Below are 22,150 nucleotides of genomic sequence, written 5' to 3'. Positions count from 1 at the left end.
TTAAAATTTGGCATTTCTTAAATATTAGAAATAAGCTAAAATAAACTTTCAAAACTTGTAACTACTAACAAACTCTAAGTCAAGAATTACTGCTATTTTGTCAAGTTAAAAGCTTTTATTCAGTTGAAAAAGCACATTAAACAAAACTTAATTACAAACAAAATTACATGTTCAGTAGTCGGGGTCACTGTGCCGAAGCATACGATAGCAAGTGACTAATTTTGCGCATTTTTCATTGCTCAGTCGATTTCTGAGTTTAGTATGGATGAGTCCAAAATTCAAGAAGATTCTGTCAATGGAAGCCTGTCATTGAGGATAATGATAACAAAAGGTTATTGCAATGTTGCAAGGAAACTCTAAAAGGATTTACTAGGATTTTTCCTGTCTCATTTCTGTGTAAAATATTGAAAACATGTAAAATATAATCTGTGTAAAATATATAAACATGTTGGGAAAATGCAAGAATCTGTTCTTAAATATCCTTTAACAACTTTTTTTCTAATTTTATTGCCCAAAAGTTAATTAATTTTAAATTATAAGCAGTTAAACTCAAATAAAAATACAGTTTTACCAAAACTCTAGGTTTTTGACATGACGGTAAAAACCATGGTAATAACCGGTAAAAACCGTCATGTGTCAAAAACTTGCCAACCCTGATAATTACCCTTGATTGACTTATCATGCTTTGTGTTCCTCTTTTTGATTTTAACATGTTGGCAGCTATGAGTAAGATGAATGTATTTTAACGATGGTAGTCAATTTCATAGGCAAACACAAAGTGCATACGATCGATGCTACTGAAAAAAAAAATTCAAGTTTGATAGGTTAATTAAAACAGTCAAAGTGACTGAAATTGTTAGTAGCAATCTAACAAGATATTGAGGTGAAAGTTGGCAACTAGTTTAGTTTAAAATGATTGACCGGTGATTAATTTAAAATAATTCTGCCCTGGCATCGTATAATTAATTTTCTTTACTATTGAAGTGGTCAAAATTTTAAAATTATATTTAAGAACAATTTAAATTTCACTGTCTAAATGCTTCTGCCACTTTAAATATTTATTAAATAAAAGTCTCCCAGCAGAGTTGAAAGTTGTTTTTATATATCTTATTGATATCACAGTATTATATAGAGCATCCCCCCCTACCCCGTCTTCTGCCCGAATCTTNCCAGTGACTGTGTTGTAAAACTTAACCTTTTTTTTTATTTTTGTCCAATTTCATGCCTGCTTTATTTGGTTCTTTTTTTTTAATCATATTTTACCCCAGACATTCAAAAATTTACTATATTTATTAATGCTAGCATTGTTCTTTACTTATCGTATGAGACGGTTTCTTGGTAAGTGAACTAATTTTTAATTTAAAGTAAAACCAATTTTGAATGCTGAAATCAGAAAAATTCCTAAAATTATCATTTTCATTGTAGGAGAAGTTTTTGAAGTCGTTCATAAAGATATTAAAGTTAACTTTATTGTTTGTTCTGGCAGCCAGACTGCTAATCACTTTAAGTAGCCCAGGGGAAAAAGACTGTCAAAATTTTTAAGACTATCATCATTTCAAAAATTTCTACTCCTTACCAAATATCTTCCAGCCGTTTTGCTTCTTCTGAGAGCTTCATGATTAATGAAATTTTACAATTTCTTTTTGTTTTCTTTATTTTAACTGTTTCATTGCAAATTAAAATGCAGTAAAATTAAAAACTATCTCATTGTGTGTGTTACTTTCTCACTTTTACTATATTTAACTAATTTGATCAATTTCTTCTTAATTATTTTAGGAATTTACATAAGTTAAAATTAACTTTTCAACTCTTGTCTTTTTTGAGTTTAAGTTGATTTACTTACTATTAGCTTAAAATGATGATAATATATTTATTTATACAGTAAACTCTCACTTATGCACCGGTGTAAGGGGCCAAGAGAAAAAAGCGCATAAGTGAAAAACTTCAAAATTCTAAAGCGCAACGTAAATTGCAGTGACAATACGAATAAATATGTTTCTAAAGATTAAATGTTAATATTTATACTGTTTTGGTATTTACTATAAATATACAAAGAAAAAATTTAACATACCTTAGGACAAATTAATTTCTGACAAAATAATCTTAATACATGTTTGTATTTGTTTTTGCCGACGTTATTCAAAAACAGTTTTTTCCAGTTAATATAAATGGGGTAAAGGGGAGTTTCAGATGCAAAATTAAATTGTAAATAGTCAGGAATAGTGTCTAAAGCTTTTAATACTGCTGTGTGATTTGGAGGAACTTTATCATCTCGTCAGTATCATCCAAAACGATCTCATCGTTCACAAGTTTTAGTTAGATATAAATGAACAGTTCTTCACAAAAATTTGAGTTTTATGGGAGGGGGTGAAATATCACATGATAAATTTCTAAGAAAAGTACTTGACGTCATAATATGCTGCATAATAAGTTGTTCAAGTACTTCATTCACTAAACAGATCGCTTCCTTTTATTTAGTCATAATGTCCATCTGACTGCAAGTAAGTGATCGCGGTCTCTTTCATCTTTCGTATTCCAGGTGTCATTTTTTTTTTTCTTTCTAGAAAACAGCATGGGAGTAAAACTAACCTCTGGACAAGAGGAATGGTCATTTTCTAAAAGATGAATGGGCTTTCATTGTCGTTGGTATAACAGATAAGACACCCCACCCCATTCAAAATTCTAGAGAGAATGTCTTTCCAGAAACAGCAAAAATGCAAAAGGTCACAGGGGGAAGCAAATTCAATAGGATTTAACATATATTTCTTTTTATCTGTGACAAGGATTGCTTATTTGCTTCATTTTTAAGTTAAAAATTTTTTTTAAAGGAAAAATATTTAAAGGATTAAAAAACTAAAATGTTGACCTAAAATTTTGGCGCATAATTGAAAACTTTATTTTTAGAGCGACGCATAAACGAAGGGTGTTCATCGTTGTTTTCCTATCTAATGTACTGGGACCTATAAAAATCGCCGTATAAATGAAAAAGGTGCATAAAAGAGGTGGTGTGTAAGTGAGAGGTCACTGTATGTTATTTCTAATATGTCATTTTTCTGGCCTTCTAGTCACTTTCCTGGCATTCAAAATTTGGTGAATTTCTATTATTTTTTTTTTCTCAGGCAAATGTTAGTAAACTGCACTGCTGTCTCTAAGATATTAATAAATGTAACTAAATAAGTATACAAATAAAAGAAATTAATTGTTTTGAAGACTTTAAATTTGAAGAATTTTTTTTCCAGAATTGTCATGTTTCCAAAGAATCACTCAAATAGTCAAACCTCATTAACGGATATTGATAGTGCTGTTATAATTATTTCATGTTAACCGGTATTCATCTTATCCGATGCATCATAAAAACAATTTATTATGAACTAACAATGCATATTATGTCCTACATTAATGAATGTAAACAATACTATTCTGTACCTTACAAATTAAATTTAGCTTAAAAAATCTAACAAAATTTTTTATTTTATTGAAAATAACAAATGAAAAATATAATGTACATTCCAACTATTTAAAATACATTTTATTTCAAGCTGCAATAGTCTGTAATTGATTTTAATTTCATCTCTTGATTTTACTTTTTATTTTCAAGCTGCTGAAACTTTACTAAACAATTTAAAAACCGAAAATGTGTTTTCTTGTTGAAAGAAAATTTTCATTAGTTCTCAACTATGCAACAGTATTCTGTGAAGTGATTGGTCGAAAAACCTCCTTCATGATTTTGTTTTTGCTCATTTGAAGATTCCCCCTTTTTTTCTAAAATATCTGCAATCATGTCTGAACAGATATAGCATTAAAAGTTAGGGATCAATCAATCAATAAAATGGACTCTGTTTAAAAATCTTATATCGCAATTAGCATGCACACAGTTTAGAAATCTAATATTGTGATTTGTATTCACACATTTTTAAAATCTATTATCAAAAGTTCTAAGCTTTTTCAGTCTAAATCCATGGGTTTGTGTATTTATATTTAATCTATGACAATAGAAAGATGACAGCACTTCTTAATGTGAGGGGGAGTGTAGAGGCCTCTAAAGTTCAAGTATTTTCAATGGGGGGGGGGGGGGNGGGGGGGGGGGGGGTAAATCTATAGCTTCATTGTCATCATCAGGTTTTTAAACATTATTCCCCTTCCTACCAATATGTTTTATTTCCTTTAATTACCTAAGATATCATCCATGTTTGCAGTTTAATAAAAATTTGACTCTATTATAGACTTACCAACTTTTGCTTGAAAAGTTTTTCAAATTATAGCAATTTTATTTAAATTAATAATACACCTCCCACTGATATGACTTTTATTCTACCTAACTTTAATGTATTACATATGCTGCAACATGATCGCCCTCTTACCATTCTCATATTTGTTTTATGGACATGCTTGTCTACAGGGCTGGATCAGGGAGCTAAAGACATTGAGGGATAATTTCGAACTCTATCTCTCCCAAATTTAAAAAGAAATTATTTATTCAGTCATAATGCAACTATTTTTTAAAAAATATTCAATTCCATTAATCATATTTTATAGAACTGTTAAAAGAAAAATAATATTTGAATTAAATATTTCTTTTTTATTTTATACATGAGCCAACTGATTGAAACTTAATGTATATTTACAATAACATTTTCAACTACATGGGCAAAAAACGTGCGAGACTTGCTTAAATTTCTTATTGGACCTGTATATAATTTTTTTTCTTCATTATGTTCAAAAATAAAAAATATTGTTTTGTCAAAATCATTGCTTAAGTGTAGAGTTGCCAAATTTAAGTCAGGCCATAAAAATGCTGGATTTTCTTAGAACTACTATTTTTTAAAACTACACTAATATAAAACAGGTTAAAAATTTATTGTTAACTACAAACTACATTAATGTGATTATATGTTAGGATTCATAGAGCTATAATAGACTAAGTCCGTTGTTATATTTCCCCATCTCTCTTCGTCTGAAACATCAGAGTCCCCTCAGTCGCATGCTTTCTTTTTCATTCTGCAATTTGGGCAAAGAAAGGACATCAAAAGACAATTGATATGAGTCCTCTTTTTTGGTAGATTCATGTTTTTCACGTTAACAGGCAATGGTGGAAAATTAAGCGCTTCAGAAGCATTATGATTATTGGAACAGTTAAGTATTTGATAATTTTTTTGACAAGAAATAGCTAGATTAAAAGTTGTTTTAGAATTTCAACTTTTTCATATGTATGAACAGTACAAAATTTTTATTGATTTATCGATATTGAAGCATATAAAAACTCTTAAATTTTAGTCTAACATAAATTTTAAAATGGTACTTACTGCATCTTTTAAAATCATGGATATCTTTTTTAGGTATTCGGGATTTTCGAAAAGATGTACTAGAACTGATTTTAAGAAAGTCTAAAAATAAAAGAGAACTGCATCACCTTAAAAAAAAATTCATCACTCTTTTTATTAACCAGCTTTCCATTTTATTTTAACTGCTAGTATTCTCATTCACATATTATTGCAATTAAAGATTAATATCTGAAGATTTCATTAAAGAACTTAAGTGTTAAGTGCAACTTAGCTCCATTTATCAAAGTTTTGTAATCTTTCATATCCCTCTTGTTATGAAAGTTGTCGAGAGAACAGTTCAGAAAAGAAAGTATAGGGCCGCTTGGTAAATGAATAAAATCCATAAAAGCTCCTGAGGGACACAAGGTGCAATTAAAAGCATTGACCATACCAATATGATATCTGCGTCTCTGGAGGAAGAAATTTCCAGGCACTAAAGATTGAGTGAGGAAGGCTCGTTTAGAGTTAAGAGTACAACAATAAAACTACAAGCCTTATCCCTCACAGCTTCATGTCTATTATGGAAAGTCTTTTATAAATAAATATTATATTCATTTATTTATTTCCGTAAAATATTATATACTTCTCTTTCTCTTGTGAAGAAAAAGAGAATATTTCTAAGAAATAATCCAATATAAACCGATTATAATATATATATTTTTATGCGTAAGGAATTGAATTCTATTAACAATCTCAATGTGAAATTTGTTTTATCTATAGTCTTTACTATATATTGCGTTCAATAAATTGTTTAAAAACTGGGAACTTAGTCTAATAAGTGGTACTTAATTTTTAATATTTTCAGAGCTTTATTATGACAAAGGGAATCATCATGAATTTACATCTTTGGTGAAAGATCTTGCTAGACCTGGTGAACTATGTCAAAACATAACATATACTTTTGAATTTGTAAATGTAGAAAAATCATTTGAGTCATATACTGGAGCTAATGTACGATTAAGGTATGCTCTTGCTATTTAATTTTTTTAATTAGACAAAATTTCAAAACAGATTTTAATTTATCTTAAATTATACTAGGTATTTTCTGCGAGTTACAGTTGTTCGAAGACTAACAGATATAGTTAAAGAGATGGAAATCATTGTTCACACCTTATCTTCTTATCCTGAGATAAACTCTCCTATAAAAATGGAAGTGGGAATTGAAGATTGTCTTCACATTGAATTTGAATACAATAAATCAAAGTAAGATTGATTTTTCTCATTGTACTTAATTCATTTTTGTGTCAAGATAAATACCACTTTCTGAATAGCTGGAGTGCTCACAAATCAACTAGGGCATTGCGCTTAATGACTATGCAAATTTCAATAGTTTTCTGACTGCTATAAAAAAGTTTTATTGCCAAACAATATTTTATCCACTTTTTGATTTAAAGAAGAAGAAAAATAAAATAAAAAGCTTTTAAAACCATGTTTTTGCTGTTAGTAAAAAAGTTTAAAATTTTATTTTTAATACAGCTGAAACAAAAAACTTGGGTGCATCACTAATGCCATTCTTATTATTTTTTTTCTGAACTGTTTGAATTTTGCAATTGAGTTGTATTTTCAATGTACTGCAACTGTAAAGAGAGAGTACCGACACTGTAAAGATAGGTAATCTCTTTATGGAAATGTTTGCTCAACAGCATTTGAATGAGTAACTCGTCAACTTTTCAGTTAATGAGAAAGTTAAAATTTAAAATATTGGGTATTGTATTTTTTTTTCTTCATTTCCTTGGGTAATTTTAAATGTTATGCAAAATGTAAAGTTATGATATTCCTCTCCACTCAATGTTTAATACAGAAAATCATCAAATGATTATTTTCCAAGGAGCTAATTCTTTCCACTGATATACAGGAAAAGAATAAATGCAGTTCACCATTGTATATGCAACATTTGGCTTGAAAATGAATGTAGCAGTAGTAAATTTACAACAAATTTGTATAAAAAATTTTAAGGGTGCACTAATTTACTTGCTCAAAATATTGAGTGAAGTATTTTCTTCAAATGTTAGAACTGGCTTTGCGCATCATCGACTTAATCAATTTTATTAGATTCTTCCGTATCTTTCCTTTATTTATTTTAGTCTTGAAAAAAGAGTAAATTTGGGTAACTCTCTTCGAGACCAGAACGAAAATTACATTTTTCCTATGAAAAATCAATTTTGAAATGGCATTTTCTTTCCGTAAACAAAGTTAATGCCTCACTAATTAAATTCTTTAGTTATGGTGCCTGAAATACCATTTTCAATTTAAATTCTCCAAATGATGGTGATTGGAACAAAGTTTTTCTAGTTTCGGTGAATTTTTTGAAGGATTGGCACAAAAATTTGCTATCTTTGGAAACAATCTTTGCCGATATTATTAACATTATTAGAATAGCAGTTTTAACAGAACCATTGAAAAAAAAGGTATATATGGGTGAACTAAAGAGACCGGCATGATGTTTAAAGGTTCTACTGTATTTCTTTTCTTCACAAAACATTTAAAAGAGCACATTTTAAATGGGGTTTTTTTCCTGCTAAAACAAATTTTTGTAACATGAAAAATACTTTATTTTAAATAATCCAATCATATTATGAAACATTTCCCTTTAAGTTATTGTGAGTTGGAAACCTCGTTTTTAGGGAGGTTATTTTTTTAACTATTTCTCCGTATCCATTTATTTTTTTTTATGTTATCAAATTATGTTTTCATATTAATTCTTTTTGTTTAATAATCAGTTGCAAACTTAAATTATTTAAAATAATCGAAATTGCTAATAATTTCTTAGAAAGATTTATTCATATATTAAGTATTGAGGAATGGATTTTGACCTCATGTGTTATTGTTTCCTTATGTTAATTAAATAATTTTCTTTATTTATAGGTACCACTTAAAAGATGTTATTGTGGGAAAGATTTATTTCCTCTTGGTTCGAATAAAAATTAGGCATATGGAAATAGCTATATTCAAGCGTGAAACTACTGGTTCTGGTCCAAATTCCTACAGTGATAATGAGACAGTAGCTAAATATGAAATAATGGATGGTGCTCCTGTAAGAGGTATGCTTATGAGTGGTTCTCTTAAAAACTTATGAACGATACCTTAATTATCTGAAGTATTTTGAACTGAACTTACTTAGGGTTAAAAAAATTAGTTTTACATTCGTTTCAGCAAAACTGAAAGCCATCATGGTTGAACTGGGCTGTGTGAAGAAATGAATGGAGGAAGCAACTATAATGATCTATTTCGCTTAGGGATGTAAACGAATAGTGATTGCTGAATACCGAATATTCAGCCAAAAAAATCAATCAAATACCGAGTATTTGTCGGCCGTATAGTACCATTTTTTAAACAAAAAATATTAATAAATATGTTTTTGATATAAATAAGTTAAGTCATATTAAAAATAATCAAAACTTGGCTGTATTATTGGTATGTGGGTAAAGGGAAAAGAGCTTTAACAGAAATGTTTAAAATAATAAAGATAATTAGATATTAAGATAATTAGAAATATTAAAGATAAATTTTAAAAAAAAGACAGCTTTGAAAAAAAATATTTTCTGAGAAAAATTATCCATAAAGCATTAAAGGAGATAATGTCTATCAGAAATGCTTTTTAAAATGATGTGCTATCATAAAATACCCATAAAAACACAGATTATGTACAAAAGCAAAACAGAAAAAAATATAAATCTGTCTTGAAATTTTAAAACACTTAAACATTTCAGTTTTCTAATTACTGTATTTCCGAAAAAAAGTAAAGATTAAAAGTCTAAATAGAAACCCTCTGGACTGCCTTGTCATAATAAAAACGTATATATAAGCATAAGTTTTTTTAAAAAAAGACCTAGATATAAACGAAAATCGTTCTTAATTTTTAAACTAAAGATTTAACGCTAAAAATCTTGATTCTACTTTTTCTTGTTGCCGTATTTTTTTTTACAAATTTCATAATATAAACACTGATAAAAAAATATTTATTTTTGTAAAAATTGAAAGAGAAACAGAAAAAAAAATTGTTTTTAGTTCAAATTCAATTTTAATGCAATCATAAAAGTTGAATACTAATTAGTTTCATAAATATGATTAAAATATAAAAAGCAATTATAATAATATATGAATAATATATATATTATAGTATAATAATATTTGAAATATTATATGAACTTAATTTATAAATTATATCTTACAGTTTTACTTAAAAAATTCAATTACTTTTTCAAGCTACAGGAATAATTTTACTTCCTTATATCTGAGAGTTTTTCAGAAATGAAGTAAACTGATATTAATTATAGTTTACTATAATAGTTCACAACAAATTGTCTAAATATTCAAAAAATGCAAAATTTATGCATCAAAAGTTAAGAATTTGTAATGAAATTTTAATTATGAAAATCATTATAATAACAATAATTTTATATGGGGTGACCCGGGGGAATTCGCGATCACACTGTTCTGGGGTAATTAATGATAACCTGAGTTTTATTTTTAAAATTTTTTTTTTTTTTAATTTGGGACATGGCAGGGCTGATTGTGCTCCGGAAGTTTCTGGAGATCGAAGGTCCAGACGCTTAAAAAAATCATTGATCACAGAAGTTTCCGGAAATTAAATTTTTAAAGTTAGAACTTACAAACACAGTTTATTTTATTTATTTGTAAGGAAGAGACAGAGAGATATTTTATAAGCTTATATTCATGATTAATATTCATTTTTTATCCGTAAATAGTTGTTATAATCATAAACTCAAGAAAGAAAGACATATTTGTAAATTTTAATTACTTCTCCAGGTCATCATTAGTATGTGTAAATGGTATAGATATGTGCAAAACTTTAAATATATTTTAAGTAAACTAAGAAATATTGAGATAAAGGAGAGAAAAAACTTTGTTTAAATGTTTTTCAATTTAAACTTTTTTTTTTACTCGAGAAATTTTCCGGAATTTTGGCTTGGACTTCACAATCACCCGTGGACATGGACAAGAATGCATGTACACTTTACTAAGGTATAACTACATTTACTTAATAAAAGTTTTTTGTTTAATCTAACAAAATAAGTATCTTTTAAACTGCTTTCTGTATTTTCCATTTCAAGGGTGGGTTTCAAAATGTGCACATTTCTGCAAAGATCCTCCTCCTTCTCTTAATAACAGTGTTTTCACTACAATGCGAGAACACGAGAATCTCGTATATTTTTTTTCTTTTCCCGCATTAAAAAATTATTAACGAAGTTCGCGCACTCTATTAATCAATTTTAAAATGGCAAATCTCACGAATTTTGGAAAAAATTTCATCTTCCGCCATTTTAAATAAAATCAGTTTCCCTTTTCTTCTTTGATCTTTCATTATTTTCAACATTGGTCCTTGTTATCTAGCTTCCCTATTTACCAGTATTGTTCAGAACAGGTGCGAACAGCAGAACACCATCCCCCCCCTCCGGACCCCTTTCAGAACACATTTCTCTGCAGCCACGTGTTCACTGTAGGTAAGGTTTCTTCATGTAAGACGTTTAAATTTTGTGTGCATAAATGTAAGATGGACATGTTAAGGCAACATCTTCTACTCCGTAACGGACAAATGAAAGGGAAACAAATGTTGGTAGAAACGGTCAAAACGAAACAAATACAGATATTTTTCAGCTAAATAAAAAATCAGTTAAGAAGAAAAAAATGAGTCCAGTCAGCTCTATTTCTAAGAATTACCAAACTCCCTCATGGACAATTTAAAGTTAAAGGCTGTGAAAACTATGCTATGCTGGAAGACATCATGGAAATAACTTCAACGAACTTCACTATTCTGTAGCAGAAATAATTGAAAAGCCTATGCTGGTAGATGTGGAGGATAAGTCAGCATCTGTTGCAAGGTCATTTAGCACCCAAAACCGATTTAAGACAAAATATCACAACAGATTGACTTATAAGCATTTGAGCAACCTATTGAGAATAGCTGATGAAAAAGTAGATATAGAACATTTTCCATATGATGATGCAGCAAGAATATTCAATGCTTTAAAAATTAGAAGATGTTAAAAATGTATTGTAATTAAAGAAATATTTTTTTCCCAAGTCTATTCATGTTTTTTTTTAATTTTTAGAAATCTCACCCTGTTTTTGAGAAAGGGTGAGAAATTCTCTCCTTTTTTTTCTGCAATGAAAACACTGTAATAATAAATATTTTGAGTTACTTTCTTTTTCATTGACCTGAAAATAGTGTAAGCTTTTGTTTAATTGTTTCACATCTACTGTAAACATTATAATTGATTACATTAAACTATATCGAATGTAGCCCCCTACAGATGGGGTAATTCCTGATCATTGTCATTTCTTTTTATAAATAGTTATAAGAAATAGCTAGTTGTCTTTTCTCAAATAACAGTTCATATTTGTTAAGTGGAACAACTATAAAATATATTTTAACTGTAATCACAAAATTTGTTTTTAACTGTATACAAGACAAATGTGTTCTGATTTGCACAATTTCTGGTTTGTCTTACCTTGCATCTATCTTAATTTTTATGTGTGTACATTGTTAGAATGATTTTTAAGTTTATAAATTAGCCTAATATAAATATGGTGAGAAATTATAAGCCTAAAAAGGATACTAAGCTTCTAGAAAGCAAAATTAGTGAATTTCTTTTAAGGATTGAAAATGAAAATTTCAGTGTGAGAGCTGCTGCCAGAGCTGTTAACATACCTTACTTAACTTTACACTCTCACTTAATGAAGTTACAAAATCCAGCAAAAGTAACCCATGTGGGAACTCTTTCTTATATTCCAGCAAAGCATGAGAATGAGTTGGCTGCTTGCCTAAAATGTATGGCACGATGCAAAGATTTTTAGAAAATTTAAAGTGTTAATCTTTATTCTTGCTTTTTAAATAAATTGTTTTATTAGCTGCTTAAACATATCTTTTTGGTTTATTTGTTTGATCTTGATGTCTTATTTGTTAATTACCATTGTATAATTATTTTTAAACAGTCCCTTTACTATGAAAACTGGGGATCAGTAATTTCCTCAGAAATGATCAGGAATTAAGCCAGAAAATGATCAAGAGAAAGGGTTATTCCTGATCACTAAAAATTTAAAATCTTTTAAATTCTAATTAGATTTTCAAACAAAAGGTAGCACAGAACTCATCTCATATAGCCTCAAACTTCCAGTAAATATTAAAATTTTATCTTCAATAGTTTTTCACGAAATAGATGTTTGCCTTTTTTGATCAGGAATTACCCCAGCTCACCCTAAATGAAGAAATATTCAAAAGGGTTTACGAACCCCATTCAACAATGTGTTCTTCAGAACAGATACTTTACTTTCTCATCCTAATTAAAGATACTTTCAAAACAAGTTGACAACAATGCACTAATTTATCAGTTAATTTAGTTTCTATTAATTAAATAAGTTAGTTCTAGTTAATTAGTAATTATCATGTTACATATCAAGCTAATTAAGCTCAATTATATAATGATTAAAGCTTAATTATTAAGTTAATTTATCTTCAATTGTTTGGAAGTTTTTGTTTAAATGAAAAAATTTGCAATTATTTCGCTTTTGAAGTAAAATCTATTGATCTAGTCTCTCTATTCTAAAAAAAAGTTTTTGCAGTTAATTTTGTCCCCTGAAAAACTTTTTAACTACGTGATGAAAATCTAANGCCTCAAAGGAAAAAAATCTCTACTGATCACCTGGAAAGTCATGAGAAATCATGGAAAGTCTTGAATTTCGGTATTGAACAAAATTTGTCATGAAAATCATGGATTTAGGTCTCCAAAAAATCAGATTTTTAAAATGGAATTTACCCCCCCCCCAATTTCATGGTTTTCCGAATATCTAAATTTGTAACAAAATCCCCACTCACAGTCATATTTTATTAAAATATAAAATGTTCTATCATGCTCTTTAAAAATTACGGTGTTCTTTTAACCCCTTAACTGCCGCGGGCGTATATATACGCTTTCCTGAAGTACGATGCCTTGCATTGCGCTGCTATAAATAAAACTGCACCCCCTACTTCGGAATGCAGTAAAATAACCTTGAAAGTGTTTGCGAATGTATTACTAATTTCGGAGGGGGGGGATGGGATGTGTTGAAAAAGTGATATCGTAGTTATTGCTTGTGTGCTTCTGATTGAGTAAGGTCGGGTTTATTCTTCTTTCGCTTTCGTTTACCGTGTGTATTTGGTGCATTTTATTTTTTGAAATGGAAATATGTTGGAAAGTGATGATAGTGAGTTAGATTACTACTTTCCGTCATCTTCAGGATCAGATTTGTCAGAATATGAAATTTCTACAGGTGAAGATGATTTTGATTATGATTATTCTCTGAAAGATACCTGCCAGTGGACAAGACTGGATATGAAAAATTTGCCAGCGCCACCTCCACACTTTCTATTTTTGGGACAACCAGGAATAAAGAAAAATATTACGGATGTTTCAAACCCACTTCCTTTTTTTGAATTATTTTTTGATGAACAACTTGTTCTTCATATTGTTAGTGAAACTAACCATTTTGCTGACCAATTCATCAATATGCATCCTGGAAAAGAGAAATCAAGAATGAAAAAGTGGTATCCAACAAATTTAGAAGAAATGTATGTTTTCCTAGGTATTTTGATTTTACATGGAATAACAGTAAAACTTGAAATAGAGCTTTGCTGGTCAAAAAATCAATTGATTGAGACTCCAATTTTTGAGAAACTTATGAGTAGAAATCGTTTCCAGATGATAATGAAGTTTTTCCATAATTTTGATAATAGGACTTTCGATGAAGAATCTCATCCAAACCCAAAACTCAGAAAAATATGGCTGGTTTTTTCTGACTTGATGGAGAAATTTTCCAGTGTTTATACGCCCGAAAGGGATTTGAGCATTGATGAGAGCTTGATGCTTTTCAAAGGTAGGCTGTCATGGATACAGTTATTCCATTGAAAGGAGCTCGCTTTGGAGTGAAACTGTTTGTTCTCCCTGAAACCGAGTCAGGTTATATTCATAACACTGTCGTTTACACATGAAAAAGCACAATGTATGGCAAAAAATATGAGAAGTATGGCGTTGCTACCAAATCAGTGATGACGCTTATTGAACCCTTTTTGGGAAAAGGTTATTGCATCATTGCTGACAATTTCTATCTGTCACCAGAATTAGCAGACCTGCTTATCCAAAGCAGGTCTGATGCATATGGTACTCTTCGTCCTAATAGACGTGATTTGCCGGAAAATTTTAACAAACTAACTTTGAAGAAAGGCGAAATTGCTGCATTTCAAAGAGGCAAAATTAGTACATACAAAAAGTATGTGTCACTTCTTAGCTCTATTCATACAGCAAACTTGATGGAAACTGAAAAAAAAGTTATGAAGCCAGCTGTTGGTATTGATTACAACTTGACGATTGGTGGGGTAGTTAGAGCGGATCAGGCACTGTATGCTATCCAACAACACGTATAAGGCAGAAGAGATATTATGAAACCATATTTCGCCATCTGTTAGATATGGCTATTTGGAATGCTTTTATTTCACAAAAGAAACAGCTTCCAAACGTGGATAACTACGACTTCCGAATGAGTTTAGTTGAACGTGTTATAGAAATATTTCAGACAAATTCTCCACGACCCTCCAAACGTCAGAAATTACAAACTGACTGTCCTTTACGACTTACTGATAGACAATTTCCGGACATAGTACCATCAATTGTCTGCAACTACTGCATTATACTGTTGCTAAGACCATTTTACAGTAACTTACTTAATTATAATTTAATTCTGTAAGATTGTTTTTCTGATTGATAAGCTTCTCTGAATGAATAATTCATTATACCGAATTGAAATGTTTATGAAATGTTGTTCAGATCACTTTCTTTTTTTCTTTTTTTTTTTAATTCTTTAAAATGAAAGGATTTTATTTGTAAAGAACAGTGGTGTACAGGTTCTTTTTTTTAAAGTTAAAGAATAATTTTATCTAGAAGAAAAAATTATCAAAGTTAAAATAAAAAATGATAGGGGTTTAGCATTATTTACATTTCTTCAAAAAAAAAAAAAAAATGCAAGAAAATATTTTAGAAGTTAATAAAAGAATTTTTTTATAAAATTTACCTAAATTCCAGGTCATATACCATTCATTCCATTCCCTCTAATTGGGATCAACTCATTAAATAAAAACTTTCAAAACAGTTCAGACTTTTATCTATAGTCAAATATAAATAAAAATGAATCAGTGCAAATAAAGTCTCGACATTTTTTTTTTTTTCATTCTCCAATTTTATTTCATTATGCTGAAGAGTTTTGAGTTAAAAAATAAGTAATCAATTTTATCTAGAAGAAAAAATTATGAAAGTTAAAATAAAAAATGATAGGGGCATTATTACATTTCTTCAACAACAAAAATCAAGAAAATATTTTAGAAGTTAATAATAAAAAGAATTTTTTTCTAAATTTTATTTACCTAAAAGCTTATAATATGAAATTATTTCAAAAGTTATTGAAAAAAAAGTAGTTTGGACATTTATTTTTTCATTCCTCAATTTTATTTCATTATGCTGAAAGGTGCCCACAAAAATTTTCTCAAGGGGGAGGATGCAACTGATATACACTACATATATATTTAGACTATATATATGATATAAACATGAAAGAAAAACAATTTTTTAAAAAATGCAGTTCAAATTAAAACCCCTTTGTAGATTTTCCCCTTTGAACATTTCAAGATAAGAAGCTTTGGTTTTCGCTGAGTTACTATACTTTCACGTCATAAGCAAACCCCGCCTCATTGTGTGTCACGTGAAGTTAGTTTCATTTTTGACTAATTTTGAGTTAAGTTTTTTTAATATTCGGGTCAGTTTTTTAAATTCTGAATTGATTTTAGAGAGTTTTAAGATGTAGACTATTTAAAATAATCAACATTCTGCGATTACCCAACGCATGCAGGTTCCTCATTGCAACGCGTGCATCATTTCCCCACCACCACCAAAACACCGCGTAAAAAAACTCATTTGAACAAAAAACTGTGGCACTGGGGAGTGAATCACGTAAATTTTGCTCAGCAGGTAAGGGGTTAAACTTCTGTGACTTCAGAATGTTTTTTTTATTATTATTTTATCAATTTAAAATTTCAGCTGAAGCAAGCCAGTCATTGGTTAATTTTTTTATTCCGAAATGAAAAAAAAAAAAAAAAACAGAAGTATTTCTTTCCTTTCTGATAAACAAGGAAAGTATCTTTAGAATATACTTTTGCAGAAAAATTATTTGCTTTTGTATTTTTTTAGTGATTTTATTGCTTTAACTCTTTCTTTAATTTGTTTTTTAAGTTTAAAATCTATAATATGAAGATGCAGAGTATTTTTGCTTCTACCTGTCATTTCAATTAATGTTATTATAATGCTTTTTTAAATTTATTGTTGTGTTTTTGTTGGAAAAAATAGTAACTTTGTTAAGTCATGAAGAATTCTTGGAATTAATCACAGAAAGTCATGAATTTGAAAATCTAAAATGTAGCAGATACCCTGAAACCTTGTTTTTTTTAAATGCCCCCCCCCCAAAAAAAAAAACTAAACCCTGTTTTTTCAGGTTGGGCCCACTTTAACGAACCCTGTTTGTTGACCCCGTGGCAGAATCACGGCGGCATTGTCACAGAATGTTACAGAGTTCTTGCAGAAAGATTTTTTATTTTTTTCAAAAGTGAAAAACAATTTTATTTTTATTTTCCGCAGAAGATATTAGTGCTGGAGAGTTTTGTAGCAGACAACTCAAACAAATTCTGCCATAGAATTTGTAGACCTTGTATTACGAGCACAAAGAGCACTTATTATGAAAGTTTATGCATAGGTGTGTGACATAGCACGTATGCCCAGTTCATTCATGTAACTAGTCATGCAACTCTAAAATTACTTTTTATTACAATTTTTGAGGGATAATAACATTATCATTTTAAAATCTGAAAGGAAAAAAATTTTAAGATTGCGCAAGATGTGTACTTTTAAAGTATTTCTTTCATACCGCACATGAGTGTAACAAATTTGAGGAATAAATTTCATAATTTTATGGAGAATTGTAATAAGTAACTGATGAAGAAAGTTCGATTTGGATATCTTGAAGATTTAAAAAGTTTTTACCAATTTTCAAGGTAGCTTTTGTACTTTTTTAAAGAAGGCTCTGAATTATAAGAGGTTTTCCACATATTTTATTTTAAACTATTGAACAAGATTTATTAAAAAAAAGAACCAGATCTCCCATAAAAGTATGTTTTTTTTTCTTTATACCATCACAATTTGGTGTGCAGACTATGATTGCAAAGTATTATCTTTTGTTATATGATACAAAATTAAATTTGTGGAAAGCCCTTTATCTTGATCTGGAGCTTTCTTTTTTAAAAAATACAATGGCAACTTGGAAAATTGTTTAAAGCTTAATTTGACTTTTTTCATTTGTTACCTGATATGATTCACTACAAAATTATGAAAAAACTACATTAAATGCCCATGTCTTGTGCAATTGTAAAGGATTTTTTTTTTTTTGAAATCTTCAAATATTTTTATTATTAATTAAAGTTTGCTCCAAAAACTTAGTTTAATTCTGTTGAATATTTTTTCATGTCCATATCTCCATAGATATTTAAGTTTGAGAAATTTCAGGCAAACATTGCAAATAATAAGCAAAGTAAATGATTCTAGTAGTTACAAACTTATTGCTACATTTCTGACATAGAGTGTTCAAAAATACTTGTTTTCGTTCACAATTTTTTGGTCCTTTAAAGCTCTGAAAGCTTTAAAATTGATTGTTAAGTATGAAAAATCGTATAGTCTAATCATCTCTAAAGTTATAAAATAATCCTCTAAGTATATCTTAGAAATTTTAAAATATGTCAAAAACTACAAGTCTCTCTTCTATTATTGTTGGGTAGTGTACATAGTCTTACCTAGATACTCTGCCCAATTACTTTGTCACTTTGTATTTAAATCTTGCATTTAAAAAAATAAGCAAATTATGTTCAAGAATTAAATATTATTTGAAATAAAGAATAAGTTCTTTGTTACAGGGGAAAGTATACCAATTCGAGTTTTCCTAGCTGGTTATGATTTAACGCCGACTATGAAAGACATCAATAAAAAGTTTTCTGTGCGATATTATTTAAATCTAGTCCTGGTTGACGAAGAAGATCGAAGATATTTTAAGCAACAGGTGCTTTTTAGTTTTATAAATAAATCTCCTCTAATTAAAACAGTCTGCATTAAGTGTACTGAGAACAATAAGTATTTTTTTTCTTTTAAGTGATATTCCTTCCATTAAAAATGACACCAGCATTGTGGGGAATCATCCCCCATAAAAGTTGGTTTTCTTTCACATGTTTTTTTTTTTTTTCCTTTACCATCACATTTTGGTGTATGACCATTATTAAGGTATCCTTTATTATTAAATTTTGTTTTATGATTCGAGATGAAATTTGTGAGAAAAAAAAACTTTTGTGGTGCTTTCTTTTAAAAAGTGCAAAAACTATTTCGAAAGTTGTTAGAAACTTTTTAAATTTTCGAAATATTCAAATCTGACTTTTTTCATTAGTTATCAAAGAAGATTCACTATAAAATTTCCTGCATTAAAAAAGAAATAAAAATTTATTTTGAGTAAAATAGTTTTAACTTCATTGAATAAGTTAAATCAGTGTAATGCAATTTTTTTATGATAAAAGAATACCTAAGTTCTTGACCATAGATCTAATTTGAAGTATGATTTACATGCTTTCTAGGAACATAAAATTTTTGTCTAATATGAAAATATATTTAAGGAAAAAATTTGTAAATGCTTTTACCTAAGGACATATTAAGATTTATATATAAACTCAAATCAGGAAGATTAATTTCCAACATTATAAAAATCCTTTTTCTTTATTAAATAAATATGTTTTTTTATGTTTTACAGGAAATTGTTTTATGGCGAAAAGGGGAGGTGACTAGAAAAACTATTCAACAATCAGTTCCAGCTGAATCTAAGTAGTATGAGTTTCTGTCTTGTTTATCATGCTGTAAAAATTTCTATGGACCAATGAGTGAATTGATGCATTTAAATGCTCAGTTTTCTTCAACGTCCAACCTAATATGCCTTTGGGCTTCTTCGGAATGGAAGTTATTCAGCCATTACGGCAAACTTGATGATCACTCTTAATATGTGTATTCAATATTAAAAATACTTCCAGTAAAATTATTTTCTCCATTGTTTTGTTTACAAAAACTTGAAATGGAGAATAAGATAAAGTGAATATTTTGTTTTGATAAAAGTTTGATTGAAACTAAGAAATATATAATTTTTTATTATACAAGTTTTAATTCATTTATTAACTTTTTAAATTATATTTTGTCTTTTAGATCTGTAAGTCTTTTTATAGAAATGTGTAATAATTATCTGAGTAATAATTATTTATGGGGAAATAATTTTGCGCTGTTTAGATTATATTGAGCTACATTAAAACTTTTTTTAAAAAATGCAATATTTTGTGTTGCTGTATAAATAAAGTCCCTATAGTGTGCGTTATGTTTCCCTGAAACTTCTTTCATTATCAGCAATAACAAAAATGTAAGATGAAGTAGAACAGTTTAAATGCCTTTTTCTTAAAACTATACTTTTTGCCCTTTGTTTGACGTGACTCAAACCATCTTTTTATTCTTTTCTTGCATTGTTTAAACTATGACTCTTGATGAAAAGAGGCTTTAAAAATTATAAAAATGTGAGTTATTAATTTTTTCTGCTATAAATTTGCAATAAAATACTTATAAAATATCTAATAATGTAAAAGCAAATAACTATATAACTGCATATCATATAACTATGTCTTAGACAATATGATTTTGAATAATGCAAAAAAATTATTAGAAGTTTTGCAAAGGTCTTGGATAATATTTTGGCTGCTTCTTTTTTTTCTTATATCTGTATAATAATTTTAAACAATAAGAAATTGTTTCAGGGACTATTAACGCCATAAGGGTTCAAGTAATACAAGTTGTTAAAAATATTTTTATTAGTATTGTGGAGGGGGGAGGTGATTAGAATTGTCTGAATTTTCATATTCATATATTATTGATATTTCACATTTGTTACATTCCACTATTGACTTTTTCTATATGAATTAATTTCCTGTCAGTTTCATTCCTCTAGTATATATCTATAATTAATTGCATGCCTTAATAACTAATAAATTGCAATGAACTGTTTATTGCTATAGAGCTTTATTAAAAATTTACTGTCAGATTTAAAAAAATTTATTTTTATTCCATTATCTATATAGTATTTGTTTCTAGTAGTGAATATGTAAAGGTTTTGAATGTCTGGTAAAAAAAATTATCAATTATATTTTTCTCATTGTTTGTAGAGTTGATATTTTATGTGCCATTTTAATAAAAGTATTTTGCCCTTTTTTATAAAAAAAATAATAGTAATATGTGGGTGTCTTTCTTTTTTTTTTTTTTTTTTTTTTTTTTTTTTTTTTNTTTTTTTTTTTTTTTTATATATATATAGTTATGGGTCTAATTTTAGAAATATGAATATGTAAGAAATCAGCATTGATCAGTTTATTATTTTCTAATTTTTTTTAAACATTTTCTAATAAAAGTAACTATAAATAATGAATCAATTTTATAATATATAATTTATTTCACAATTATATTTATACAATAGTTTATTGAGTGTTACACTTTGACTCTCTAATGTAAATTTTTACGTTTTTATTTTAAACAGGTTTTTTTTTTTCAAACAGAAGTATCATTCCTATAAATATGATTTCATACTTAGACATATTTATACAAAATTTGTGGAATTTTTATAATTGTACTAAACCTGTAATTTTTTATAGTAAATCAATTGAGACTTTAACTTGTTATAAATTTGTTTACTTAATTATGAAAATAAGTCAGACTAAATAATGCATGATTTATGTCAAAAAAAAGTTATTTTAATGATAAAATATCAAAACAAAAATCATTTTTTTATGAATGATATGGTTGCCTTTCTCATATTTGGTGAAAACCAAAGAACATTGTTTTGTATGAAATTTTAGTGTGATCCTGCAAATTTGTAGATGATAAATAGATATGTAAAAAGCACACAACTGTAAAATGAATTATTTAGTAAGTATAAAAATGTTTTATTAACAAAAATGTTAAATATTGTTGATTGAAATTAAAGTTGTCCATTGTTGTCAATTTTATTAGATGTATCATTTATTACACTTTCTGTTTCTGTCTACATTGAACGTAGTGCGATATAAATGTGTTTTACTATTTTCAATGCTCTTTATGTTATGTGAAGAAAAGTAAAAATTACTCATTAAATTTTCTATAAGTACTACACTTGCTTTGGATCAATGATCTAGATAAAAGCTTAGTTAAATATGCAAAACTTTTTTAATCATGAGGATAGTCTATTATAACATATATATATATGAGGATAGTCATGTTATAAACTTTGTTTTCTGATTAGATTTATAGAGTAAGCTCCACAATAATTATAACAGACATTCAATGATTGACAGTGTTGATACCATTGTAATTGTCAAAATATCCACAAAATTACAATATTTTATAATGTGTCATTTGGTGAACATTGCAAAAAATCAAGGATCCTTAAATTATTTCTTTTTCATATTTTAACTTGTCTCATGATCTTTAAAATTTAGGGAAATACCATTTTATGAGTGATTATTATTACTATGAATGCTATTTCAAATTTTGAGTAGATTTTTATTTCCTCCCATAAATTTTCCTACTGCTTTGCCCAATGTTTCTATTAAAGTAAAATATTATGATATTTCTTTATATTTTACAAATATCAATTAGTTGAAGAATTAGAACTAAGTTAATGTTTTAAAATTTTTTTTA

General features: G+C 28.1%; 1 protein-coding gene across 1 annotated transcript in view; it reads left to right on the top strand.

The window, feature by feature from the left end:
* The window catches only part of LOC107453377 (vacuolar protein sorting 26), a 29,177-nt gene extending 7,697 nt beyond the window's left edge, over positions 1–21,480 (top strand). Inside the window, exons 4-8 of the mRNA XM_043041341.2 lie at positions 6,127–6,283; positions 6,360–6,524; positions 8,187–8,362; positions 18,325–18,467; positions 19,203–21,480. Coding sequence (XP_042897275.1) covers positions 6,127–6,283; positions 6,360–6,524; positions 8,187–8,362; positions 18,325–18,467; positions 19,203–19,277 — 716 coding nt within the window. The 3' untranslated portion in view covers positions 19,278–21,480. The remainder of the gene's footprint in view (positions 1–6,126; positions 6,284–6,359; positions 6,525–8,186; positions 8,363–18,324; positions 18,468–19,202) is intronic.
* Positions 21,481–22,150: the final 670 nt, after the last annotated feature.

This window comes from Parasteatoda tepidariorum, chromosome X2, assembly GCF_043381705.1.
Source record: "Parasteatoda tepidariorum isolate YZ-2023 chromosome X2, CAS_Ptep_4.0, whole genome shotgun sequence".
Classification (NCBI taxonomy): Eukaryota; Metazoa; Arthropoda; class Arachnida; order Araneae; family Theridiidae; genus Parasteatoda; species Parasteatoda tepidariorum.
This window is presented reverse-complemented; position numbering and strand designations above follow the sequence as displayed.